This window comes from Limanda limanda, chromosome 16 (assembly GCF_963576545.1).
Source record: "Limanda limanda chromosome 16, fLimLim1.1, whole genome shotgun sequence".
Lineage (NCBI taxonomy): Eukaryota > Metazoa > Chordata > Actinopteri > Pleuronectiformes > Pleuronectidae > Limanda > Limanda limanda.
Genome location: NC_083651.1, coordinates 8,104,840 through 8,132,779, shown reverse-complemented (window position 1 = coordinate 8,132,779; position 27,940 = coordinate 8,104,840). Strand labels below are relative to the sequence as shown.

Here is a 27,940-nt window from a genome sequence, read left to right as displayed (position 1 = left end):
CTCGTCGCTCGGGATCAACCCACCTCGCTGCGGCGCTGCCCGGGTACACTGGCGCCTCGCTGCCCCCTCCGACACCCACCACTGACACGGTTCTAGCGGAAAATACACCGCACGGCCCCGCAGCCATGGCGACCGAGGTGAAGGTGGAACTGGCGGACAGCGAACAGGACGAAGAGGAGGACGTGTACGAGGTGGAGCGGATCATTGACATGCGGCTGGAGGAGGTAGGAGCTACATGCTAACGGCTAGCTTAGCCTCCGGGTCAGTTGGGCAGACATGGCCGCTCTGGCTGCTCCAGCTCGACGGTGTCCACACACTGTCCTCCATCAGGAGACACGTCGATAACTCCACCCGAACGCACTTCGATGCATGTATTCCCCGGGATGCCGTTCACTCACCAGCCCCGGTTGTTGTGTTAGCAGCTCGTCCGTGTTCAGCACCGTTTTCCTGGTGTTGATGTCGGCTCCGGTCCCTCCTGCTGAGGCCAAGGACGGACGCGGTGCAAGCCTGCAGATATCCCCCAGCTCTCGTTATTACCCGCCGGGGCAGGGACATAGATCCCGGGGACGATGTTAGCATCATTTCTGCTTTTAAAAAGCAGCTGAAGGGGAAACAATGTGAATTTACTAACGTGTGCTAATGTAGCCGCAGTATGTGAAGCTGCACGGATTCCTCGATTTTCTGTGCTTGTGCAGAGAATTGTCATATTTCATAAAGCAATTTAAAGTTATGTTGCTTGCATGTTTTATTGGTTATTAGTCCCGAGAGCTTGTGTTTGCTTCAACGTGCACCTTTCCCATTTGTAGTAGTTTGTAATCAGAATCAGAAAGTATTTATTGCCAAGTAGGTTTACACTTACCTGGAATTTGCTCTGGTTATTGGTGCATACAATGAACATAGAAACATAAAAACACAATAAATACACCAAACATAAAAAAACAATAATAATAATAATAAATAAAACAATATATATTTACTCACTTTTTACTTCTTATTTACTCACTTTTTCTAATATTTATACAAGGTAACATTTATTTAGATATAAAAAGTGAAGTAAAAGGTGAAATGCAAAAAGCAAAACAGTGAACAGTGTCAAATTGCAATATGCAATGTAATACAGTATAATATATATAATATAATATGTGTTCATTTAACACATCTTTCATTTAACTCATCTGTCAGCTTTCATTCGGACTCCCAAACATGGTTGGCATGTATTGCAGATTTAGTGGTTAGTTGTATAAAATATTAAATTTTTGTCGTGCCTCTCAGAATTTTTTTGTTCTTATTTTACTCTATAAGTCCCACAATGAAATTAAATTTTCAATATTACAGCAGCACGAGTCAAAATAGGCATCAGCAAGTAATGATAAGAGTACGGATAATAATACTTAGGTGTAAGAAATATTTAAAATATCTGCAGTGAATGGATTGCACATGAACCATTGTATTGCACAGACAGAGTTACAGCCCATAATGGATGCATTCTAAACAAGGACAGTGCATGAAATCATTCAATCTCAAGATGAGAAGAGATGATTTAACCATCAGCTAATTTCCATCTGCAGTCCTTGGGCAGGTACACATTAAATCCAAAACACACCAAATACTAAAACGGTTATTTACATACAACACAAACAGTTATACAGACAAATCTACGAGTTCATATCAACAGCTCATTCAGTCAACTTGAAGATATGTATATTGTTGTACACGTGGTGTGGTTGTTTCTGGTTGACCCAGTAATAACCATTATTTCTTCACTCTTTTTGTTTTTAAAGTCACAAGAGCAGTGTCCCACTTTCACGCTTAAACATTAACTAGACTCTCGTGAAGGGCGGTGTGAGTGGGTTCATGGAGGGGGTTGTTTTTCCTCGACAGCCAAGTTACATTTTTACTCACTCTCCTTACATCAAGTGAACAAATTTGAATAGTATTTTTCACTCCAATTAATTTGGAAGAATAGATGTAAAGTAGGGGAAGTTGTGCTGGAGAAACATGTGTATGACAAAGATAAAAGGGTTGCTATTTCACTGCAACATTTGAAACGCAAAAAAAAACACTCAGAAATGTCGAATGTTGTATTCAGCAGAATTGTATTGATCTCACTGCTTAATTAATCCTCTCCTACAGAAACATTTACTGTTGCAAATAACAGTATCCCAAGCTTCAGAGCAACTGTCACTGCATATTCAAAGCCACATCACTCAACAAATAAAAAAAAATAAAGTTACACCAGTAATGAATTACAAAGCAAATGCCTTGAAGAGGCTCTTGAGGAACAGATATTAACCCCAGTGTGTTATTACTAATTCTTGGCCCTTACAGTATCTGTGCAGAAACTCTGAGGACAATGGAAGTGAGCTTTGTCTACTGCCAGCTCTCTAGCAAGATGCAGTCATCAAAACAGTGGTTGTATGTTGGTGCATTGTTGCAATTATAACAAAAAACCAGACTATTATAATTCATGCAATCAGTAATGCACAGAAAAAGGTCCACCCTTCACGATTCCACAATTACTAATTTTATCTAGTCTGTCAGCCATGTTTGCATGTGTAACCCCAATCTGGAAATGTTTCCATCGTACCATCATACCTGAGCTTCATGCTGTATCTCTTGTGTCTGTTTTCAGGGTGAAGTGCTCTACAGAGTCCGCTGGAAGAATTACTGCTCCGACGATGACACTTGGGAGCCAGAGGCTCATTTAGAGGACTGTCGTGAAGTCCTTTTAGCCTATAAGAAGGCCATGGTAGAAGCTAAGGCCAAGAAAGAAGCAGAAGCCAAGAAGAGCGTGGTAAGTCCAAGGGACAATCAGGTGTGTACATAAAGAATACTACTCAGTTTTTAGAGGGAAATTTCGTGTAAATGTCTTATTTATTTAATCTTCATTTGCCTTAAGGAACTCTGCAAAAACACTTGCTCAGCCTAACTATGGCAGGGAAAACTCCAAGCAATAATATTGTAATTGTAGAACATTTATTGCATACACTTTTTAAATCTTACTCATTAACTGGTATTTTGATCACAGTTGTATCAATAGATCAATTGGAAATGAGGTATTGATTGATTAACTCCGCAATACAGAAGCTACAAAGTTGCGCTCCAAGATGATTATCAATTCTGTATATATCTGCATTGGACCAAAATATATACTTAGCTGAATTAGATATATCCCAGCCCCCAAAATATTTAGCTGTTTTAAACAAATAATACTGTTTGTCATTTAGTCAGTGTCTCTTTGTATAGCAATAAGATTAATGATTCATATTTTTCTTATAAAATTAGAAACTGCCTTCAAAGAGCGACGTGTTTGATGCAGACTCAGAGAGTGACAGCGACAAAGACCGCCCCGTTCAGATGCCCATCAAGAAGAAGAAAAAGAAAAAGATCCGGGAAGAAGAAGAATTGCCTACGAAAGACAAGAAGAAGAAGAAAGAAAAACGAAAGGATGAGGTGAGGCCTCTGCCTGCTCCAGAGACAGATGAAGAAGAAGAAGAAGAGGCAGAGAGGGCCCCTACTCCATCTTCACCTTCCAAGGAGAAAAGGGCGGATCCAAAAAAGCGTCTGCTTGACTCTGAAGAGGATGACGATGAGCTTGTCCCCTCCAAAAAACACAAGAAGGAAAAGGGAAAAGACGGAGGAAAGCATAAGAAAGAAAAGGTAGAGGAGGGAAAGAAAAAGAAAGCAAAGAAGGATCGAAAGATTGAAACCTCTGATGAGGAGGCAGCTGCTCCTCTGGAAGATGACCTGAGTGATGGCCCTTCAGAGTCCCAACTGGACGACACCACATCAAGAGAGAATGTAACAAAGTCGGCTGAAAGGTTGCGTTTGGACGACAAGTCGAAACTGAAGAAGGGAAAGTGGGAAGTAAAACTTCAGGGCTTAAAGGACCTTGTCAGTGACAAAAAGAGCAAGAAGCCAGACAGCGTTCTGAAAGAGAGCAGCCTCCAAAAGCTGAAGGGCCTCACCTCAAAAAGCAAAGAGGACAATGCCCCACACTCCGACTCAAGTGATAGCTCCACCCTGCATAAGAAAGTAAAAACCAAAGGGCAGGAGAGCACGTCTGCAACACTCAAAGCCCCGTCTTCCTCCACATCGTCGTCGTCCTCATCTTCCGTTTCATTAGCCGCCAGCACCAAGGTCAAGGAGGACGATGTGGCCAAAGAGGAGTTATTGGGACAGAAGGACCCCACAGGCTCCACTAACCTGTTTGAGAAGTTCCTGTTAAACTGTGAGGCCAAGGATCGTGCCCCTCGCCGGCAGCCAGCTCATCAGCCTCCTGTAGAGAAGACCAGTGGCAAACCTTCAAAGGTACAGTATTAGTAGTATGAATGTGATTGCATGTATATCTCATTCAGTAGTTGTTAACAGTAACCGGATGCTCCTCATTTGATTTTTTAGCTGTAGCTTGAGATGTACGTGCACAAACGTGCTTTTTAGTTCATTCAGTTTATATTGTTTATAAAATACATAAAACATTGAAACCTTATTACAATATATCTAAGATATGGGGTTGTGTACAGAACCTGCTGAGCTGCTCTGATAAACAATGATCAGCAGTGTACTAAGAAGCTTCTACATCCTTTTACAAAACCACCTTTTTTTAACTAGACCTAAAACTAATGACTAAATAGTGTAGCTCTGTAATTGTTCTAAGCCAAGTTTTTAATGATTATGTTAGACTAAAGACTACTACTAGCCTCAGATTAAAACACATGCAAGAAGTGTGGCAAAGTATGAGGAGTAACTGAACTCGTGTTACCTTACTGCTGTACACAACCCCATATCTTAGACAAAAAAATTAGGATTCATATGTTGTAATAAGGTTTCAATGTTTTATGTATTTTATAAACAATATAAACTGAATTTACAAATTGTGGGTTGATGACATCTGGCAGATCCAAACAGTGACAGTAAACTGCATCACTAGTCTAAATGTATCAAGAACATATGCAGAAAAAGGTTGACAGCAGAAGAAAGAAAATTGCCCTTCAGCTGATGTAAGCTTTTGTAAACAACTGTCAAAAAAAAGAAAGAATATAAAAAAAAGAACATATGCAAATAATCAAAATAGGGTTGTTATGACATTTTTACTGTATCATAACGGTCTCAGAAAAAAACAATGTCCTACTCAGTGGACGTCCTCTGATCTGCTACAGTTATGATATGAACTGTTGTCCATACATTGATTTCTTTTTTTATGTCAACATTGGCCTTCACTAACTACTCTTATATTTTTCTGTTTCAAATGAGTTAATAATCATTCATTGTTGAGCTGCGTGCAGTGCGTGGATTGGTTCCAGAATAACCATGACATGATTCAAGTTTTGAACTTCTCATTTCCTCGAGGGGAAAAAAACAAGTTGGTCACAATGTTGTTCTTTTTTTTTCTTTGTCAACATTAGCTACTTGGAAAACTGGAGAAGTTCCCCAAACCAAGCAAAGAGTCTCCTGCTCAGAAACCAGAGGCTGAGAAGACCGAGAGGACTAAGCAATCAGATGGTATGCAAGACACTCATAGAGAAAAAACACAAGTTATGGATGTTGGTCAACCCAACTGAGGCAAATACATAAATGCAAGAGGTAAAACAAGGAGGAAAAAGTTAAGATGCATTTACACTTTTAGCCTGTACTGCAGTTAGCCCTAACATTCAGAGTTGATGTTAGTGATGTTTTATCATAGTTATAAAAGATTATATTCAGACTCCCATATTAAGTACTATTTCATTACAAGCTGTCTATACACTTTTGTATTTTGACAGAGAAGTCTAAAATCACTCACTTTTGTTTAAACGTTTAATGGATCTTCAATTTAAGCCATTATGATTGTATAATATTAAGATGTGGAGTCATTAAAAATGATTAGAGGCATGTGAAATTAAGCTAGTAGTATGGATCAAGCCTCAAACAGCTGACAATTACTTTTTGGTTGTCAAACTACCTAATAAACATGGCAAATAAGTAACTTGGAATATGGAATGACAATCTGGGAAAATAAGAGTCTAATGTCGTCTATAGGTTTGATTGTCTTTATGTGACATCCATGACAATATATGCTGACTCGTCTACTCCCCTTTAGGGTCCAAACCAAGCCAGAGTTATGGATTCAACCTGGACAGCGATGAGAGGGAAGGAGAAGAAAGTACTGCAAAGCCGAGGATAGGGGAGGATCCTCGGGAGCGGAGGGATAGGCCAGAGGAGCCACAACGGCCTAGTTGGGAAAGGAGAACTTCAACTGATGATAAGAGGAAGAGGAGAGAGGACAGTGAGCCGAGACGCCTCGTGACTGAAGACCATAAGGACTCCCAGGAGCCGCCAGAAGGTGTGAAAAATATGTTGCATAGTCTGGTGCCCACTGAGCACATGCTGAACGTAAACCCTACCCCAATAGGTGCAACTTTGTTTCATGAGTAATTGTACGGCTACCTCCTCACTGTCAAATTTTGACCTTCATAATATGTGATGTACAGACAAGGGTCAAGCCACACTAAGTCTTGGAATGGACCTCAATCTGGACTGGATGACTCTGGATGACTTCCAGAAACATCTAAATGGAGAGGATGAGATCCTGTCAGGTCCACCATTAACACCCAGTAAGTATTTCCACCCCATCTGAGACAATAAGTTGTCTGCCATCTTGTAGCTCAACTTCATAATTGGATAAATATGTTATGTTTTGGTCCTTGGTGCTAAACTATCCGAAGTATTGTATAGAAGAAAAGTGAGCATGAGTGAAGGGGGAAGCGCTGTGCGTATCATAACACTCACCATAGAAGGGCATGTTAAATATTAAGCAATATTGTCATGTCATTTGCGTTTATATGTAACCAAAATGTTTTGGATATAAGCCCATTTTCAGTTTTTGGGTTAAGACACCCATTTGCTACAGGAAGTACCAGGTCCCTCTTTGCCTTAAGTCAAGAAAGAACTGCTTCCTATAGAGGCACAACACAGATTAAAATGCAAAGTGTATACAGTTATTTAAAGATTTTCCAATATGTTTTTTTGTCAGTAAATCTGCTCCCGTTGGAGTCAAACTAAGTTTGAAATCTCAAATGTTGCCAAATCTGGACATTCTGAGTAAATTTGTCTCTTCATAAACCTCTCTCGATCTCTGCTCAAGGTTTTGGCCTGCTTGATTACACATGGCATATTCTAAAAGTCAAAATGTTTTTTAGGCACAAATTAAATCTTGAATTTAGCTTATGATGTGTTCCATCTTCCTTTATCAAACATTTTGTGTACATACTGTGCACATGTTCAGAGGGCATTATAAAAATGTTAGCATTGCCTGTTTGTGGAAAAATCACAAGCTTATCTTTAATGTTGTGTCCAAAGTATGCCCAGAAACTTTAGTTGTTTGTTTTGTTATTATAAAATGAAGATAATAATTTTGAGCAAAATTTTAAATGCGTTTTTACTGTATCTTAAATATGTTTTAATTGCAAGATCACTTATTTGTACCTCAATTTAAAGTACTTAAACTTTGTTTGTCTCTGCTTTGTTCTCATCAGGTGAGCTGCGGGATGCTGTGAAATGTGGAGATTACATGGCTGTGAAATTGGCACTTAATTCTAAGGAGGACTATAATCTTGACCAAGAGGTAAGTACTCTTGTAATGTTTAACATGTTTTCGTAAATTTTACGAAATAATTCACCCAACTCACCTTATTTTAGTTAACTTACTTTTAATCCTATGTTTTATTTAGTATAATCTTTATTTTTAATTGACCTGTAACTCTAGGCCTTGTAACCCTCCATTTCCAAGACAAAAATTAATTTTGCTAATTTTGCAGCTGCACCTTGGTTGCCCCAAAGTGTATGAGTGGGAGTAGTTGTGTGAATGGCTTTGAACAAAGGGATTTATTTTTCTTTCTTTCATGGTTAAGCGGTATAAAATGATGCTGTGTTTACAAAGGATTTCAAGTGTCTGACCAGGTCCACTGCATCACTAATACAAAACTGACACTGCGTTAAAAATGCACTTAATTTTCCAGATGGTGAAGCAACAAAGAGTCTTAAAATAACAAAACTGTACTGTTTTTTGTGTCATAAAGCATGTTTTTGCTATTTCAAGCAAAGTAGCTTGAAGATAAAACAAAAATTGACACAGACACATATTCTTTATTTTATTATTTTACTTAAAAACATTGGGACATCAGAAAGTCTTTTGAGAATTGCTCATTTAGCTCATGGGCAACATATAACAAAGCTGTAATAATTCAAGCACGTGCATTAAAAGGATCTTTATCCATACATCATTTGTAAATGAAAAGGTTTTTTTCCACAACGGTGCACCAAGGAATCTGTTTACTCAAGATCTACACTGACAGACTTTCCTGTGTCATATCTTCGAATAATTCATCACCTCAAGATGTTTTTCACATCTCCAAAGACCAATCGCTTTTGCAACAAACCCAGGTAAGAGTATAACCTTAAATTCCTTTTACTAGTATTATAGATATAAATATATATAAGTTCAGCAGTTTTGTTATTGTGTAGTTGTTTTACAGGGAAGTTATTGAATCCAAGAGTACAGCTATTGTTTGTTTTTTGTTATGAAGCAGAATCAACTTTCCCATAAAAAGTAGATACTTAGTCTAAGTTAAAGGACAATTAAGTTCATGAGATCTTACTGAATTTCTCTGTTGTTCTATGCATTAAGGTATGTTAAGTTTTATTCGAACATATTCCCCCGGGGATATACCTTATCTATACAATGTTGATGGCGATGATTGAATTCATTTAGTTATATACCATAATTGTAGTTTTGATGACTTTAAACAGCGACTGAGCCATCTTTGTGTTAACTTGCATTGTTTATATCAATGTTGATGGTCTGTGACAAATTCAGTCACGTGGGTCAAACTACAAATGAAACCTTCTGCGGTTGTCTCATTAGTATGCTTTGCATGCCAGCCACTGTGCCACCATCGCTCTGATGTTTAGAATGGCTCTGTAATGTAGTTTGATTGTACATTGGTAGCTTGTACACTGTCAATATTTCAAATGTATTCAAATATGTGCACATTAGAGACGTTGTCCTTGTCTTGTCTTGCAGTGAACAAACCAATGGAAGAGGACATTGAAAATATGAAGTACCAGGACAAGATGAACCACTTAAAGCAGGTACATACTGAATGTGCTTCAGAACATATATCATCATTATAATCATAGTACTTAATATGTGCCTTGCAGCATGCACCAGCAGCTATTATACGTAGTATGTTTTTGTCTTTTATCTTACCAACTAAGAATAGATTTGATAAAAACTTTGATATTATGTTAATGGTTGAACACCATTAATGGGTTTCCCATGTTTTGTATCAGTCTCCAGCCTGATCCTGGAATTTTTTTTCAGCCACATTGAAGATGTTGTGCTAAATCACCAGTTTAATAGATTTTACTGTAAAAGTATTGCTACGCTAAGCATATTCTTGTATATATAACGTCCAAAGTAACATTACTTGTTTTATTGCAAACCATGAATGTAGGTCTAGTGTCAGTGCATATTCTGTTCCCTCCATGTAGCATTTCATCCAACACCCCATGACTACATTTACTTGGTTAGACATTTACAATGTCAAAACACTGCTCGATCCAATAAAGCCATTAACTGTTCTCGAATGGGTCACATGTGGTTTTTGTACTGGAGATTTGTGAGGTATCAGGGATTTTTTTTTATTTTGTCTGCGTTTGACTTAAAAGTGATGTGTGGCCATCACGTTGACTTTTGTTTGAATGAGCCTGGATCTTGGTGGGGCATTTCCAAGGTGTTTTCACTGAAACAGCTGTTGAAAAGTGTGCAAGGGATTTTGACAAGGCAACACCCAAAAAAAATTTCTTGACTTATCACCACCTCCTTAAAAAATTACTTCCAAAAATTACTTCTAAAATTTAGTTTTTGTTTCCCTCCCCACTTTTATTTTCCAATGAATGTGTGTTTTAAGCTCACTTTATCAAATTATTCATGGGGTCTGATTTGGTGATGAGTCTTACATATACTTGTTCTTTTACAGGCATGTACAATTGGGGAGAAGAGGTCATTTGAAGGAGAGAGGAGCTTGATTGAAGAGAGAAGTACGAATGATGCTCTTAGGTTGACTGCTAACCTTGACAGTTCAAGAAATGAAGAGTGTTCCCCAAGCATTAAAGAGAACATACTACAAGTTTTGGATTGTCCAAAAGATGTCGAAGAAATGTTATGCCGCCCGGCCTTTACAAACTCAGAGCAAGTGACAAGGAGGGAACATGAAAGCATCCTAAAAGGTGGGAACGATATCACTGAATTCAAAAATAATGATTGTGATTCAATCATTGAGCACAAAAGTGACGTAAAGAAAGACCGGAGGCAAGCAGAGGAAGATGAGATGTTTGATGACACGAAAGGTGGTTCATCAAATGAAATGAGTTTGGATGCGGTATGGATGCTGACAAGGGATGATGAAAGAACAGTAATAAAGGACATAGCTGACAAACAATGGTCCCCTCAGGAAGCAAATGACTCAAATGACGAGGCAGAGGATGTGGTGGCAGGTCAGTCAGACTGTACAGATCAAGCTCAATCTGAGATGGGCACAAAGGAGATTGTAAAAAGACGATCACAGCGCTGTTGGAAAACTTCAGAGAAGAAAGAACCAACGCGATCAAGTCTAAGGACCTGTAAGAAAGTGCTTGAAGCAACACCTTGCACTGTAGAGGAGAAAAGAGAGCCATCGAAGAAGCATTTCTGTTTATATTGCAAAATGGCGTTCACCCAACTTGCAAAGCATTTGGAAAAGAAGCATGCTGAGGAAACGGATGTTGCCCATGCAATACACTTCCCCAAAGGTTCCAAAGTGAGGCAGTCTTTGCTTGACCAAATTCGCAATAAAGGAGATTATGAGCACAATTGCCATGTTGTCAAAAGTGGCGAAGGGGAAATTTTCTCTAAGAAACAGGTGAAAAATCCCACCATATCTGTTCGTGACTTCCTGCCCTGCCAGCACTGCTTTGCTTTTTACCGCAAAACAGATTTATGGAGACATGAGCGGTCATGTAAGGCCAGAAAAGGAGATCAGAAATCCTCTGAAAGGACAAATCGAGTCACCAGTACTGCCCATCAGCTGCTTCCAATGTCAGAGTTCCTAACTGGAGGCTGCGAGGAAATCATCCATATCATGCATCAAGATGACATCTCAAGGCATATAAGAAATGACCCACTTATTTGTAAATATGGCAATGCATTGTCTGTTAAGTATGAACATGACAAGTCACAGTTTGCTTATATTGCACAGAAAATGAGGGAACTGGGTAGATTTGTGCTGGCTGTAAATGAGCTTGACAACAGTGTGAGGTATTTGCATGAATTATGTCTACCATCCAAATTTGCATTGGCAGTTGAAGGGGCCAAAAGAGCTAGTGGTTTTGATCCCAGTTCCAGTAAGTTCAAAACAGTCTCCCTTGTATCAAAAATTGGCTATTCTTTGAAAAGAGCTGCAGAAATAGCTTTTGGGGAAAGCCGCATGACAGAGGACAGTGACACTGAAAGTGAAGTGAAAAAGTTCATACAGCTTCTTGATACAAAATGGAGTGAGTGTTTTTCTCGCAAAGCTCTTGCATTGTCTTTAAAACAAGACGTGAAAAAAGTTGAAGTAGACAAATCAACTGTGACAGAAGATTTAATGAAACTACATAGGTTTATCGCTGGGGAGGAAGATGAAGCCAGGGAGGAGCTGAAAGAAAGTCCTTCTATGTCAACATGGAAAAAACTCAGTGAAGCCACTCTGGCAGATGTTTGTCTGTTCAACAGAGGAAGGGTAGGGAATATTGGTAGAATGCTTTTGCAAACTTACACTTGCAAAAAGAGTACTGGAACATTTCTGCCCTCCGCTGATCAGATAAGGAAAAGCACAAAATTGGAGCTGGACCTAGGTGCCTTTTTTACAAGGTTGGAACTAGAGGGTCAGTATGGAAGAAACATGCTGGTTCTGTTAACAGAAAGGATGGTTTTGTCAATTGATTTGCTCATTGAAAATCGACACCAAGCAGGTGTTTCAAAAACAAATCCATACCTGTTTGCCAGGACTGAAGGTCCGTCCTTCATCAGAGGATTGGACTGTTTTCGGAGGGCTGCGGTGGAATGTGGAGTTAGAAACCCAGAGGCACTTCTGTCCTCATCATTAAGAGAGCAAATTGCCAGCTGCTGGCAGCTAATGAGCCTGAATGAACGGGAATTGGACCAAGTTGCCAAGCTAGTGGGGAAGAGCAGTGAGGAGTGTAACATGCTCTCAAGAAATGCATTGCAGCTGGAGGAAGTGAGCAAACAACTGCTCAAGATGGATCGCACACTGCCATCCACAAGTCCACCTACCCCTACAAGAGATGGTGAGTGATGTTTGCTTTTCTGATTTGTGCCCTTTGATACCAAAAGTTTTTTTCTTGTTCTTCTCAGGCTTAAAACTGAGTCCTCAGATGACATTTTCTCATTCATCATTCAATAATAGATGATCAAACTATTTTTTCTTTCATCCCAGTTCATTCTTGATAGTTTTTACGTTTTCCACATTCCACAAGAAATAATTGTCAAGCTCTTTAGTTAACATAGTTCTACAATTTTAAGTTGAGAAACTATGGCATTATTAATTGAATCAGGATCTTCTATCTCTAATACAACCATGGCTCTTTGCATTTAGGAACCTCATCGAAGCCAGCTTTAAAGAGAAGACCTTGGAGCGAGGAGGAGCAAGCTGCAGTGAAGCGATATTTAAGTGATTTTATCACAACCATGAAGGTTCCCGGAAAAAAACAATGCAATGCTTGCATAGCTTCTGAACCAGATCTTCGTGGAAGATCTTGGACAGACGTCAAAAACTATGTACACAACACACTACAGACAGTCCGCAGGAGAAATAACCAGCAGACGTCTGAAGGGAACGTTAACACTTTGAATCCAAAGAGTCGTAAAGCTGGAGTCCAAACCACAAAGAATGATTTGGAAGATACAAATGATGTCTGTACATTGACAACAGTGGACCCAGATCACTTGACAGGAAGTTCAAACTACTGTATGACAATGGCTCCTCAATCATCCACACCATTCCCCCAAGAGATGATTTCAACTTATGCATCCTTTAGTTCCACTACTACAAACATGGTCCATACAAGTCAATCATTGATGTCAACCTTCACACCATTGAATGCTACTGATACACAAGTAGTTCCCACATTTACGCCACTCAGCACTACAAATGCACTTATCTCTTCTGCTTACACTTCAGAGAACAACCACATTCTTCCACTATCTTCATATACACAGAATGCAGCAATTTTGCAACCCACTTCTGTGTACTCCCTACATGACACTACAGGTTCCGCAATGATTCCTTCTTTTAGTTCCCTAAATCCTCCAAGTACCTCAATGGTCCCTACGTTCACATCATTAAATACCTCAAGCCCACCTATGATTCCTGTTTACTCCCCACTCGATGACAGTAGTCCTATTGTTTCTTCCTTTACACCTCTGAACCATTCAGGTACACCATCTTACCCCACAGACCCACCTAGGGCCCCTACAACTGCACAGGTTGTCCCAACAATTCTTGGACACGCTGTTCCTGATACAGCACCAGTGGCACAGGAAAAGGCACCCATGTCTACTAAAGTAAGACAAACCAATACTGGTGAGAAACCTCAAAAGAGAAACAAGAGGTTGTGGAGCGAGGAGGAACAGGCAGCAGTGAGGCGTCAGTTTGGAGACTTCTGTAAACTGGTCAAAGTGCCAGGCAAAAAGGATTGCGACGCATGTTTAGCTGCTGAACCTGCCTTGAACAGCAGGACATGGAGGGAAGTTAAATATTTTGTACATAACTCAATTCAGTCGATGAAAAGAAGAGGGCATGCTGTTGCCTCCAAGCAAAGTGGAGGACAAGAACCAGAGACTCATAATTTGAACGCAGATTGGGATGGTCCTGTTTATCTGTCCCTGTAAATTTTTGTAACGGACATGCTACAAAACAATTGGTGATCAGCACTGTGGCTTTAACCTCATATGGGGCTTACAATTTGAGCTGTAAAAAGTGTCATGTCAGTGAACCTCGAACCTTTCCAGACTGTCCTGCCATTCTTTAAACCACACCTTTGGAAAAAGATCAAGATTTCTGTGGACTGTTGCATGAATATACACTAAATGGGTGGAATCAAGGACATTTGTATCGTACCTTTGGCTCAGAAAAAAAGCAAATATTATTGTTTGATATGTTCAGATTGCCTGTACATATGTAACACAGTCAATTATATAACGGTGTCAATTTGTCAGTTCATCACAGGTTATCAATAGGACGTGTTCTAATTTACAGATTGGATAATTTAGTGAATGGTAATCTAATTTTGCGTGCACTCCCTACCCTTGTTTACTTTAAAAATTAACATACACTTCAATCTCTCTGCCCTCACTAAGTAGAGTATGGGTGAATTACGATGGTCAAATCCTACCAGCACAGTTTTGCAGCCAATCCCTCCAAAACAATAGATGTGTGTTGACTTGCTTTCCTGAATGCCTGATCCAAGTGTACTATATTCCTGCTTTAGCCAGTAGCCTATATTGTAGATGGCCCCTGATAGCCTGCAGCAGTAATGACATACTTTCCTTGTGGATGTTAGTGAATTAGGAGCTCAGTGTTTATATCTCGCACTTAAATATAACAGTTTTCTGAGGATCCTGTTGATAAATGTTTCAATTTTCTTTTTCATGTTTATTAGTTCATAAGCTACAGAATAAGTTTGGTTTTATTTTTGTATTGCTATACACTGACTGTATAGAACTTTTTAGTACTTATTGATGTTTGATGTACTCTAATTTAAGATAATACACTACATTGGTCTATTTTCTTTTACATTCTTTTAATCTTTTATTCTTTGTATGTTTGTGACATATCAGATTGACTTATTTCAATTATTTGCTGGATTACTCTTTGTATTCATTTTGATTTCATCTAGCACACAATATCAACAATTGTTTTAGGTTTAAAAAATGGGAACCACTGTATTTGGTAAACTTGCATTTAAAGATTGTTTTTACAGAAGTGAAATTACAAATTTAATGGGTTTTTGTGCAAAAGTTGAATCACATTTTCAGATAAAAAAAAATCTTTGATATAAATTGGTCAAATCACACATGCGACAGGGCAGAAGGTAATAATTTATATTTTACTGTTTTTTTATCTTAAACTAAAAAAGCAGTTTAATAATTCATAACAAACTGCACAATTCAATTTATGTGGAGCTTAGATTATACAAACCTTGTTGATGGTTAAACAAAATATAGCAGATGTACAACCTGCATTTTCTCAAAGTAGATGGGTGCTTTGTTTTAGTCTCCTTTCAGTTTTCAAAATTGTCCACTGCAGTGTTATTTTCAAGCAGAGCTGTTGACTGTTGTCCGGTTGGGCCAGTTGACTTTGTAGTTTATTTTGTTAGGACACAAAAAAGGAATATTCATCTTAGTGATCTAAATGAGCAGACAGCACTGCTGCCATTTGTCAAGGATGAAGGTTTTTGTGTTATCCTCATTAGCAGCTGTAGAGTAAACAATGTCCTACCTTTTCATGCTAAATGCATTAATGCAGACAATGGTCAGTGAACTGATCACATGGCAAACAGGTGTTTCCTGTGTCATGACAGGAATATATCAGTATTGCAGATTATACATCATTTAAGGTTGCAGTCCAGAGACAGTTGTGTTTGGAAAATGTTTCTGTTGAAGGTCACCAGTGCTGTTTGATGTTGCAAAGCAAGGTTTTGCTTTTCTTTTATAGCAGATATCTTTTTTTATTTTTATTACTGTTGTATACAGAGTGCTTATTACTCTTCATCCTGCTGTAACTATGTTGCCTCAGTTAATCCTTCTTATCAAGTATTGTAAGGAACTTCTGCTTGGACAATAAAATGTTCCTTGGCTTAAAATTTCAAGATTTTCTTATGAAAGACAATTTGATCTCATTCCCCAGACTTTTTGGAATATGAAAGCTTAAGTTTACTGGATTTTATTTGAAAATATAATATTGATTTGACTAAAGAGTCTGCCATGTTGCTAGCAGCTCTCAGAATGTGGTTAAAAATACAAATGACTGCAGGCCAGAATTGCATGTTTGGCAGGTATGTTCAGCATTTTAGTTTTGCTATTTATTAAAATCAATATGTGGCACTCAGTGTTGATATTTAGCAGGCGGCCCCAAATAAATCCACATATGGAAAATACTGAAAAGTTCCAATGTATTTTTGGGTCATTGTAAAATTGTATTAGGCCGGAGGACATTAGACATCAGTCCCTCAATGTGGCCAAGGACACCTGCTGTGACACTGCTCAAATGAGCCCAGATCACTTCTTACAGCTGTCCACTTGTGATCAGATCAGCCAAGATGGATGTTAATGTCTGATCTGTGATAAACTGACCACCTGTCCACGCTGTGCCTTCCTCTGGCCTGATTTCAGCATTGATTGGTACCAATCCCCCTCAACCCTGCAGAGGATTATTTAGATAATTGGTTGGATGCAAAATACAAAACAATCGGAATAGCACTTATGTTGGGGGCAATCCTCCACAGACCTGGTATTTTGTGCACAGTTCATTTACACCCTTTATGCACCTTTAGTATCTCCAGCACATTGTCTCACACTTGTTCCTGCGTAGGAACTAATGGAAAAATACTCCAATACATTAAATTCAGCATTTGTTCAGAATCCTTTACTCGTGCAGAAGCTGATTAACTAAAGACAGAATACATTTGTAGAATAGTATTTACAGCTTTCTACCTTGTTAGTGATGGACTTAGAATCTTTATGTTTGTCAATACATTTGTTGCCTCAAGCAAGAAAACTGCTGAGCAGGATGTTGTAGCTTTAAAGATGCTCTTGTTGATAGATACAAAATAACATGTACATTTTGCTTGATGTTGTAGAAGGAAAGTCTCATCACAAAGTTAACACCGAGGCCTCTGTCTGAAAACCAGATGTCAGTATAATCACATGGCCAAAAATAATTAAATAACCCTTTTGATTTTTATTTGTAATGTTCATTTTCAGGGATACCTTCTCCTACAATCCAAAGCAGCAAAATGAGAAGCTGGTCATGTTAACGCCTTCATCTGTGACCCCGGAGCTTTTCATTTGTGTGTTTGTCCACAGGACGTCAGTGGCATGTCCCTGAGCATGCTGGCAGCAGCGGGGGGGCAGGACGACATCCTCAGGTTGCTGATAAAGAAGGGGGTGAGGGTGAACGGACGACAGAAGAACGGCACTACAGCCCTAATGCACGCTGCTGAAAAGGTAAGTTGAGAAGAGAGGGGGGGTCCTCACCAGTACTGTGGTTTTTGTACAATACATTTGACCTAGAATTCCCACTGACCTGAATAACACCAAATCTATCAACAAAAAAAAGTATTTGGATCATGTTTGTATTAACCACCTTTTTTCTGTGGGGAGTTCTCACACCTTTAATTTTGTGTCTGTCCTCTGTCAGAATTTCCTGACCACTGTTGCTATCCTGCTGGAGGCCGGCTCCTACGTCAACGCGCAGACACTCGGCGGTGAGACGGCGCTGATGAAGGTAATGTATCTGACCATGTATCTGAACCTGAGCTCTCAGCCAACAGTGACAGCGGTGGGATCTGGACATGAGACACAGGTTGAGTTGCTAAAGATTTCCTGTCACTTCACTTCAGGCATGTAAAAGAGGGAACGCTGACGTAGTGCGCCTCCTGCTGGAGTACGGAGCTGACTGCAACATCCTCTCCAAACACAAGAACACGGCCATGTACTTCGCCAAGCTCAGCAACAACCTGATGGTGTGCGACCTCATCAAGGATCACATCGGCATGTGAGTGCTTCCCACAGCTTTGTGTGTGTTTACATGTTCTGGTGTCTGTGCATGTGATGGAAAGCAGACAACTATAGAATCTGTCTACTTCCACCAAGGCCCAACAGTACTCTAATTCAATTAAATTGCATATATAAGTCCCGTAAATTTACCATATATTGTGATCCTGTGATTATTGTGCATAACTCTTTTTTTAATCCTCTGTCCTTCTCTGCTTGTCAGATTGTCCAGTGTGGCGGAGGACACCATCCGGGCGTACTTTGAGTCTCGCCTGGTGCTGCTGGAGCCCGTCTTCCCTCTGGCCTGCCACAGGCTTTGCGAAGGGCCGGACTTCTCCTTGGAGTTTGGCTTCAAGTCGCAGCCACAACCAGAGGGTAAAACACAAACACCGTCAGCTCTGTGAACAGCTGGATGTGTTTCTTAAATGCACAATAGCAGAGTGTCAACAGGGCTTGGCAAAAGTTTAAGAAAGCATTGAATTCACTTCTCTCAGAAACATGCCCTTACAGAGGTTGTAAGATAGTTTTACATATCATTTGAAAATAATTTTCCTTGCCTGCTGTAGACAGTAATCTTAGCTGCGTCTTTTTATAAATTGGATGCTGGGAAGTGAGCGAGGAATCTCTAAGTTGACTTAAAATTAATTTGTTATTTTTTATTGCTTTATCTACTCTGCCATTTGTTAAGGTGAGGTTATATTACTACAAGTTATTGTTTTTATATAGTTCTTTCTGTCATTCGATTTGGGTAAGGGGTTTGAAAAAAATCGGTGCAGTCTAAGAAAGTCTGTTTGTGTTGAAAAAGAGAGAAAGACTTTTATACTTTCCCCTTTTCTTCTGTCACAAAACCCTTGTTCCCTCTCTCCCAATCCAGGTTCGGGAATCCTCCTCTTCATCTTCCACGCCAACTTCCTGAACGAGATCACAGCCAGGCTCTGCGGACCCTGCAGCGTTCACGCCGTGGTGCTCAACGACAAGTTCCAGCTGCCCATCTTCATGGTTGGTTTTTAAAACCCAAAGTGCTGTTCGATAACAAGAAAAACTCAAAGTGGCTCATCCCAAAGGATAAAAATAGAAGGTTGAGAAATGAAAAATTATGATAGAATTCAAACCTCATTAAACTTTTCACAGTGGTTATTTCGTCAGTGGTAGATATCCAATGTATTCAAATTCAAAAAGCATTGCCTCATACATTAGCTTGTCTCCGAAAGAGTTTGCCAGCATAGGGTCCATGTTACTTTCAACACTACCTAAGCCCGTAAATGTTCTCATCAGAGGTTTTACTCAACGTTTGTGCAAATGTGTGCTGTTGTTTTCTTTCTGCACGACCATTACGCATATACCTCCACCAAGGAGATCACCATATCTATAAATCTTGGGGGAAAAGCCTGTTCATCCAGATCCCTTCCAAAGTTGAAAGAGTTCTTCCATGTTTCACCCCTCCACTATATTTCATGAAAATAGGCTGAATGTTTTTTGTGTAATGTGTAACGATTCACAGGATTTACGGTGAAAAATTTAATTTGCTCATTATTTATTTTTTATTTTTATCATCTTCTAACATTCAGGATAGTCACTTCATCTATTCCTTCAGTCCAGTCCCAGGGATTAACAGACTCTTCATTCGACTTGCAGAAGCACCGGCAGCCAAGGTAGCTCCCTCACAGACACACACACACACACACACACACACACACACACACACACACACACACACACACACACACACACACACACACACACACGTATATGCTGTCTATAGGTGATAAAGATCCACACCACAATAGGTACTGTGCACACTCTATCTCCAATTGACGTCATCAGCGTAAGATGGAGACTTTCTTGTTGTGGATATTTTAGCTTTGTTTCTGGCTAGTGGGAAGAAGTGCAGACACATCTTTATTTACAGTCTATGCTCCCCAGTTTTTAGGTTTACTTCACATCAAAATATCAAACTTACAATTTTCTGTTACAGAAAAAAAAACAAATTTTGTATAATTGTAATGAGTCAGTTGTGGATTCTTTTAACAACATGCTAACAGTCTTATTTTCCGGATGTTATTTTTTCTCCAGGTCAAACTCCTCATTTGTGCGTACAGAGTCCAGCTGCAGTGATGGCCAACACAGTGAAACACATGCACCTTCACGCGCACTTTCTCACACACACACACACACACACACACACACACACACACACACACACACACACACACACACACAGCAGGAGCTGAAATGCTCTGCCAGACTCACTGTCTTTTAGGAAAGGTGGAGTTCGTGGGACCTTCGTCAGCATGAAGTCAAATTTAAAGCCGCATTTCTACTTGACGTCAGTGCAACTTTTGAAAGACTGAAGCTCATTGATGACAATTGAATCCTGTCCAGACCACGGCTCTTTGTCAGCGTACATATGCAGCACAAATCCAAGAATGTGGCCAGGTCAAGGATCCATCGAGGAGACCGTCCATTTGGAAGGAGGCAGCCGGGACCTTCATCCTCTCTCACTTTTGTAACTCTGGCGATTGAAACCCTCCTGGGTTGTGCCTTTTTTCCCCCGAGTTCCAACTTCTGTCAGCACAGATACGATACATGTTTGTTTGTAGACCTTACTAGTGTGTATGTGTGTGTAGAATGAGTTTTTGCATTTGAAGCAAACAAACAGGGGCTTTCCCATCACGTTTTTTTTTTTTCCACATTTTTCTTGAACTCAGCTGGTGCTTTCCTACTCATACTGGTCTTGGCAACAAGGTACATGACAATGGACTTCAGTGCATTAATCAAAGACTGTTTGTAAGGATGTATGAATGACGGCTCCACAAAGGTGAAACCAAAACATCTTGATTTCCCCCTTGTGACAGGCTGCAAAACTTCTCAACTCTCTCCTGAAGCTATGATATGAAGTGGACATCAGATCTGACAGCAAATGGGGAGGTACATTTAAAGAAATAACAAATTAGTCCTTAACTGTCAGGCACATCACTTCAGAAGAGAGGTCTGAGAATGGAGTTCTGACACGGACTCAACTCACCTGAGGGGCAGGCACGACACGTGGGCAGACTTAGGTTGAGTCTAATTCCCATATTTTTGTTTACATCACCAGAATGAAGCAATCCTTAAGAAATATGTGGAATTTTAATGAGTGAAGATGATTTTCTTTTTGTCTTCCCTTTAGCTGATATATTCCCTGGTCTGTACATATTCACATATATAAATATATACATTCTTTTATAAATTGTCATGTGATGACTGCTGATGTTTTTCTGCTTTTTGCCACTTTAGTTGTGGGTTAAGTTATTTAGCCTGTACAGTCAAAAGCTCTGATGTTTACTTGATAAGGACTAAAACTTCTCTGCGTAGAGCGACCGCCCTGCTTGTGAATTTGGGGGATTTACAAATTCAAATTCTTCTCAGTCACGCACTGACTCTTATTCTTTTACAGACACTTTACAAAGATTGTCAGTGCTGGACTTCCCCATCTTGTTCTTCTGGATTTGAAAAGTCTTGTTGATAATAAAGACGGCCCTGATTTTAACTGTGAAGTTGCCTATTAGCTCGGCTCAAGCCGGAAAAATGTTTTATACAGCACTGGTGAAATGATTGGTTTTTTTCTCGTGTCCTGATTTATGGGGGTTTCCATGTTGCCTTAATATCCAGTTTTCACATAGATTTATTTTGCTAAAAAAGGACGGACGACAGAACTGAGCCGCACTATTTTTGCTGTTTAACAACATAAGCAACAGAATCAATGGCATGAATCTGACTGGTTATTTTAAAATAATTTCAACAACTGACTCAGTGACAACACACAACGCTGAGGCTGTTAGCATTAAAAAAACGATAATGGCTCTCTGTTCTTCTGAAGCAGCTACAGACCACAGACCTGTTTAGAATATCTTATTAAAACCGGGGCATGTTTACATTCAGCTCTTCAAACAGCTGCTTTAAGAAATCCTCAGTCCTAAACTTAACAGATCTAGTTTATCGGTCACTTGCTGATCACAGGGTACTGTCTTCAGTCGTGTCTCCAAAGAGCCGCTCACCTCTTGTTTTCCTGGTGTCATGGCTCTCAGACCTTTACTAAGCCCACTTATCATCACCCTGCCTCATCCATGTGAGCAGATGGGACATTGGCAATACTAAGACTTTTGAGTACGCGTCCTATAGAATTTTCTCAGATCTAGTCTCTCTGATGTTTGTTTAAGTGCAAATTCTTCATTTGATGCTATAAAACGTGGCAAAACATGACCGACAGCTGAGAGTCGTGTTTGGACGAGTGTGTGCTGCGGCGGGACCTTGATTTCCAAGGTGTGACAAGATGAATGTGCGAGGTCATGAGATGATTAATGTGAGAGAAATAAATCAAAAACTACACAAATGTGTATTAATAGTGTTTTTTCCCCATAATGTTTGATTTTTTTGTGGATTATTAATCATTTGCTGTCCTCTCTGGACCTAAGCCCAAGCAGGACCTCATCAAGTAGCAGTTTGAGAAAACATGAAACCAGCCTCTCATGTGGTTTTAAATGAAAGCATGTGAGAAGTTTGGTGGAGAAGTACATGTCTTGGGTGAAAACAACTCGCATATCTGAAACATGACAAAAAGCTTAGACCTAAAAAACAGATCAGGTCTGAAGAGTTGAATAATCTATCAAATGAATTATATTTTATAATCTTACGACATGTTTTTATGTAAAATGCTAACTAAAGCCATATGATGTAAAGGTTTGGCTGTAAAGCAGTGTTTCCATCTGAAGTCAAAGTCACACACTATGTATATACTCAGTTAAAGTGAACAAGTAACTCAGACTTGTACTTAAACACAGAACTCATGTTATCACTTAAAAACACAAGTCAGGTTTTCATTAAACAAAGTTGTGTTGATGTCAAATTTGTCTAAACAGTCTGATGAATGAGGGAGAGAAATACTTGCAACACTTTCTGTGCTGTAATTAATTACTTTATTCATAATTAATTGAACATTTAACTAATGGACAAGAACACCCTGTGGGTCCAGATTGTGGAAGATCATCCTCCAGCGTGTGTGCGTGTGCAGAATAACTCAACAACACAAGATTTTCACTGAATTCCTCTGGAGGGTGTTTTCCTAAGACGTCTCCCCATGACGACTGTAGAAGTCTAAAGTGCATCATAGTGTCACTGACGTCATGAAGGAGTCAGATAGATGACCTCATCCCTAGCATTCTTTTAGTCTATAGACAGATCAATCATTTGGTTGGAATGACGTCATTGTGATGTCATTATAAAAGTGTTGCAATCAGGGCCGGGTCTAGGCAGGGGCAAGAGGGGGCCTGGCCCCCTCAAATAAATGTTGTGCCCCCTCAAACTAAATCCCAATTTATAATAATAATAACATAATAAAGCACAATGCCCCCTCAAGATTTGTGGCTGCCCCCTCATACATGCCTGTCTAGACCCGGCCCTGGTTGCAATGCATTAACATTTGCAACCAATAAGATTAGAGATAGCTGATATTGATTAAACTAATCATGAATAACACATGATGTAATAAACTATAACTATAAAAGTGTTAGAGTTATCAGATTGTGGTGTATAGATTGTGGTGTACCCTGTACAACACTCCGCTCCATATACTGGAACACTTACTTGACATCATATGTGATATGTGTGAATATAAACCATATTGATATTATATATCATTTTATACAATAATATTGTCTTTTGCACGCTCTGTCTACATATTCTTACACTCAGTATATTATATTATCTATTGTATAGTCAAATACTTATATTTATACCTCTACTATATATCATATCATATTATATCATACTCTTTGTATATTCTTGTATATATAAGTCTATATACACATATTTATACATGTGTACATGTTATTATTATTATTATATTTACTATTATTATTATATATACTGTTGCTGCCATTATTACTATATACTGCTATTATATTGATATAATTACTATCATATATAAATATATATTATGTTATATTATATACTATATATACTGTACTATTTTTATATACTGTCTAACAATAACATTACCATCATATCATCAGTACTATTACCATCATCTTGCCACCATCATCTTGAAACTTTATCTACCTATTTATCTTGTGTTTCTATTTTTATTCTTTCTACCTCAATATTTTTTATTTTATTCTATTGTATTGTAATTTATTGTATTCAAATATACCGGCTGCTATGACGACTTAATTTCCCTTCGGGGATGAATAAAGTAATCTATCTATCTATCTATCTATCTATCTATCTATCTATCTATCTATCTATCTATCTATCTATCTATCTATCTATCTATCTATCTATCTATCTATCTATCTATCTATCTATCTATCTATCTATCTATCTATCTATCTATCTATCTATCTATTGTGTGTGTGCGTGTGTTTGTGTCCCTCTGTTGCTTTATTATAGACCTTTAGTGTTAGTTGATGTGTTTGCATTGAAACAGAACTGTTCATTAATGTGTTGGTTTTATTCGATATAGCTTTATAGTAGACTAGTAATAAGTGCTTTGGGTTTTACACCTTCTAATAAGTCCTCAGGTTCAGTGTTATGGGTGTTTGTATGAGTCTCAGGACTCTAGATTCCTGATGAGCCTTTAACTAAAGTCAGATCTTCACCTCCACTCATAAGTGTAAATTATATCAAGGTTATACAATCTACCCGTCTATCTATTCATCCATCTATCCTTCTATCTATCTGTCGGTTTGTCTGTCTATCATTCTTTCTTTATATCTTTACATGTATCTTTGAATCTAATCATCCATCGCTCCTTCTGTCTATCAATCTTTCTTCTATCTAGCTCTTAATGTATTTATCCATCCACCATCTCTCTATCTCTCTCTATCTATCCATCCATCTATCTATCTATCTATCTATCTATCTATCTATCTATCTATCTATCTATCTATCTATCTATCTATCTATCTATCTATCTATCTATCTATCTATCTATCTATCTATCTATCTATCTATCTATCTATCTATCTATCTATCTATCTATCTATCTATCTCTCTCTCTATCTATCTATCTATCTATCCATCCATCCATCTATCCTTCTGTCTATCTATTCATCCATATATCCTTCTGTCCATCTATCTATGGATTTATCTATCTATCTATCCGTCTGGCTGTCTACCATTCTTAATTTATATCTGTCTATGTATCTTTGTATCCATCGATCCTTCTGTCTATCCTTCCTTCTATGTATGTATGTATCCATCTTTCTACCTACCTACCCCACCATCCATCCATCCATCTACACAGAATCTATCTATCTATCTATCTACCTTTTCAACATCAACCCAAATGTTGTATGGTATTTTCTTATAATTGCTCTATAATCTTTACTCTTTAAATGGTGAATTGGGCTTTTGTAAAGTGTTGCGCTGGTAAAATAAAATCACATAATGATGGGAGCTGTCCCGTATGAAGGAGGATGAAGAAGGTTTGTAATAAAGAGGCTTCATATCGTCTGATTTGGAACCAGCACCAGTTAAACTGCAGCACCAACCCGGATGTGCTAATGGAGGACCCACAGATGGATGTTGGGTTGAGTCTCTCTCTCTCTCTCCATCCATCAGCTGATACAACGTGACATTTGAACGCACCTGATCCGCCATCTTGATGACGTCAGCCCCCGCTCATTCACACACACACACACACACACACACACACGCCCCTCCAGATTTCCCCCCTCACATCTGGACCCACTTATAAAAACTTGTATGATCTCGACACGCATCCCGGTTCATGTGTGTTCCGTGTTGCTCGGACATGTGATTATTGGTTATTATTTCCTGCGGTCGCTCGGTTCGTCGTCGTGACGTCAGGATGACATTAACAAGAGGCGACCACGTGAACCCTATCAACCCGGATCCCGGCTCCTGATTGGACCCGAGCTGTGCAACACCAGGGCGGCCCGGGTTTGCGCCTGGACACCGGAACCGAGCCCGATCCACTTGCGTCGCTTTCCCGCGGAACCGGAGTCGGTCCGGTTCCGCGGGAAACGTGACGAGGATCAGCTTTAATGGAAGAGTTTTAATCAGCCGAGGCCATGAAGCCGCTGATTGATGCTCCTGCGCATGCGCCACTGAAAACAGACACGGAAAGAAATTAACAAGTAGGAATGGAGGCCTGCAGAGAGCATGGGAAATGAGAGAGCTCTCACTCTTACTCTAGTTTTGGTTCCATTAATTGTGAGCCTGTTTGCAAGAGGGCCTTCGTTTGGTCAGTGATGTCATTTTGTGGTTAATTGTTGTGTTCATTTAAGTGGTTGTGTTGCATCTGTTTCTCATAGTGTTGCATTAGTTTGTGGCCACTTTGTGTCATAAAGGGAAAGTATACTGAAAAATAAAAAAATTCACTCATCTCATTACATTTCATGTCATTTAGCTGACGCTTTTATCCTAAGCGACTTACAATTAGCATCCATTAGGGGCCGTCTTCTCACCACTATGCCGATGGAGGGGTGGGTGAAGTGTTTGAGTCCACAAAACACTTTAGGAGTATCAGGGGTAAACAGCGTTGTAGCCAAATCCAATACAATTGAAGAAACTGGTGACTCTGATATCCTCTTCAGGAGCCGTGTTCAATCAATCAATCAATCAATCATATTTTATTGGTATAGCCCATATTCACAAATCACAATTCGTATCATAGGGCTTTAACATGGTGTGACATCCTCTGTCCTAAACCCTCAGCAAGAGTGAGGAAAAACTACCAAAAAATAAATAAATAAAAATATGTAGAAACCTCAGAGAGAGCCACATGTGAGGGATCCCTCTCCCAGGACAGACAGAAGTGCAATGGATGTCAAGTGTAGGAAAACACCATCAAGATTAAAGTTTTTTAGCAGCATTGATAGGGTAAATATTTTGAAGGATAACTTCAATACGGTATGTCAAGCAGTCCGCTACTTCCGATAGCAAGACATTAAGGCAAAAAACTAGGTGTAAATAATGCAGTTTCAGGTTTCAAGCTTTTTCTGTTGTTTTATTACGTTTGAAGAATTGGTCCCCAGTCACTTCAATTGTATTGGATTTGGCAGCCACGCTGTTTACCCCTGAAACTCCAAAGTGTTTTATTGACTCAAACAGTTCACCTGTCTCTCCATCGGCAGAGTGGTGAGAAGATATTGAGTGGATTTCATTTTTCGGTGACCTATCCCTTTAGAGTCGTTATTTAAGCAGGATCATTGAAGAAACAGCCAATCGAGAGGTCGCCTGAACTGAAACTGATGACTTGTCTGTGTTTTCAGCTCTTGAACCAAAATATAAGATATAAGATATGAATACGCTTTCCAATCTGTAAACATAATTGAAGATATTTTCTTTTCACATTTTCAAATCCGATGTAACACACGGATTCTGAATACTTATTTGAAGATTTTTTTGGAGCACTTTCACAAACCTCTTTACACACAGACGGATTTAGACTCACATTTCACAACAGTTTTGCTACAACAATGGCCCCTAGTTTTTTCATATCTTTTGTTATCCGTCTGTGTCTTTTTAAGTCAATTTGTGTGGTTTTGGTTTGTTTAATTTGCATAGTTCATTTTTTGCCTCTTTGTGGTGACTCACTTTATCTAAAGTGATTTTGTGTCCTTTTGTTTATACATTGTGTTTGTTCTTAGCCATTTATATTGTCTTTGTAGCTGTCTATAGGTTTAGGGGTCCATTTTTGGATATTGTTCTTGATATGCAGATTTCAAAATACATATTTCGTAAATAATAATATATATTTTTCTAATCCATTTATTTACTTCTCAAGATGTCGAGCCTATTGGCAATATGCTTATATAAAAAAAGTATATATTCTCAACGTTGCTTAGATTTCTCAACATTTAGACTCTAAAATATAATAATAATATATTTATTCTCAACATCTTGTCTATTTATACTATACTAATATTTAATCTATACTTTGCACAAACCAGTCTCCAGTGTTAACTTACAATGTATTTCACAATCCCCTCCCTGGGTGCCTTTATATGTTAATACTTGCACAAACACGCCACAGCGAATTCCTTGTATGTGTAAACCTGCTTGGCAAGATTCCTCAATATG

At 39.0% G+C, this 27,940-nt stretch overlaps 1 protein-coding gene across 3 annotated transcripts; it reads left to right on the top strand.

The window, feature by feature from the left end:
- The first annotated feature begins 31 nt into the window (after positions 1 to 31).
- Positions 32 to 20,044, top strand: mphosph8 (M-phase phosphoprotein 8). 3 transcript variants are annotated; one of them, XM_061087990.1, is made up of 14 exons: positions 32 to 224; positions 2,633 to 2,815; positions 3,286 to 4,311; positions 5,406 to 5,502; positions 6,080 to 6,322; positions 6,471 to 6,593; positions 7,515 to 7,603; positions 17,165 to 17,305; positions 17,499 to 17,585; positions 17,701 to 17,855; positions 18,078 to 18,229; positions 18,729 to 18,853; positions 19,423 to 19,506; positions 19,928 to 20,044. In XM_061087990.1, exons 1-14 carry the CDS (start codon positions 126 to 128, stop codon positions 19,967 to 19,969), a joined length of 2,646 nt encoding a protein of 881 aa, XP_060943973.1. In that variant the 5' UTR covers positions 32 to 125; the 3' UTR covers positions 19,970 to 20,044. The 3 variants fall into 3 exon arrangements, with proteins under 3 accessions (XP_060943973.1, XP_060943972.1, XP_060943971.1); XM_061087989.1 differs by lacking the exons at positions 17,165 to 17,305; positions 17,499 to 17,585; positions 17,701 to 17,855; ... (2 more) ...; positions 19,423 to 19,506; positions 19,928 to 20,044 and adding exons at positions 10,020 to 12,366; positions 12,675 to 14,864 and having other exon boundaries at positions 2,633 to 2,794; XM_061087988.1 differs by lacking the exons at positions 17,165 to 17,305; positions 17,499 to 17,585; positions 17,701 to 17,855; ... (2 more) ...; positions 19,423 to 19,506; positions 19,928 to 20,044 and adding exons at positions 10,020 to 12,366; positions 12,675 to 14,864.
- The last annotated feature ends 7,896 nt before the right edge of the window (positions 20,045 to 27,940 follow it).

Excerpts from the sequence above, each read along its gene's own strand:
- mphosph8 (XM_061087988.1), top strand. The coding sequence starts at position 126 with ATGGCGACCGAGGTGAAGGTGGAACTGGCGGACAGCGAACAGGACGAA. Across the intron at positions 2,816-3,285 it reads TAAGTCCAAGGGACAATCAG|AAACTGCCTTCAAAGAGCGA; the intron begins GTGTGTACATAA and ends TTATAAAATTAG. Across the intron at positions 12,367-12,674 it reads ACCTACCCCTACAAGAGATG|GAACCTCATCGAAGCCAGCT; the intron begins GTGAGTGATGTT and ends CTTTGCATTTAG.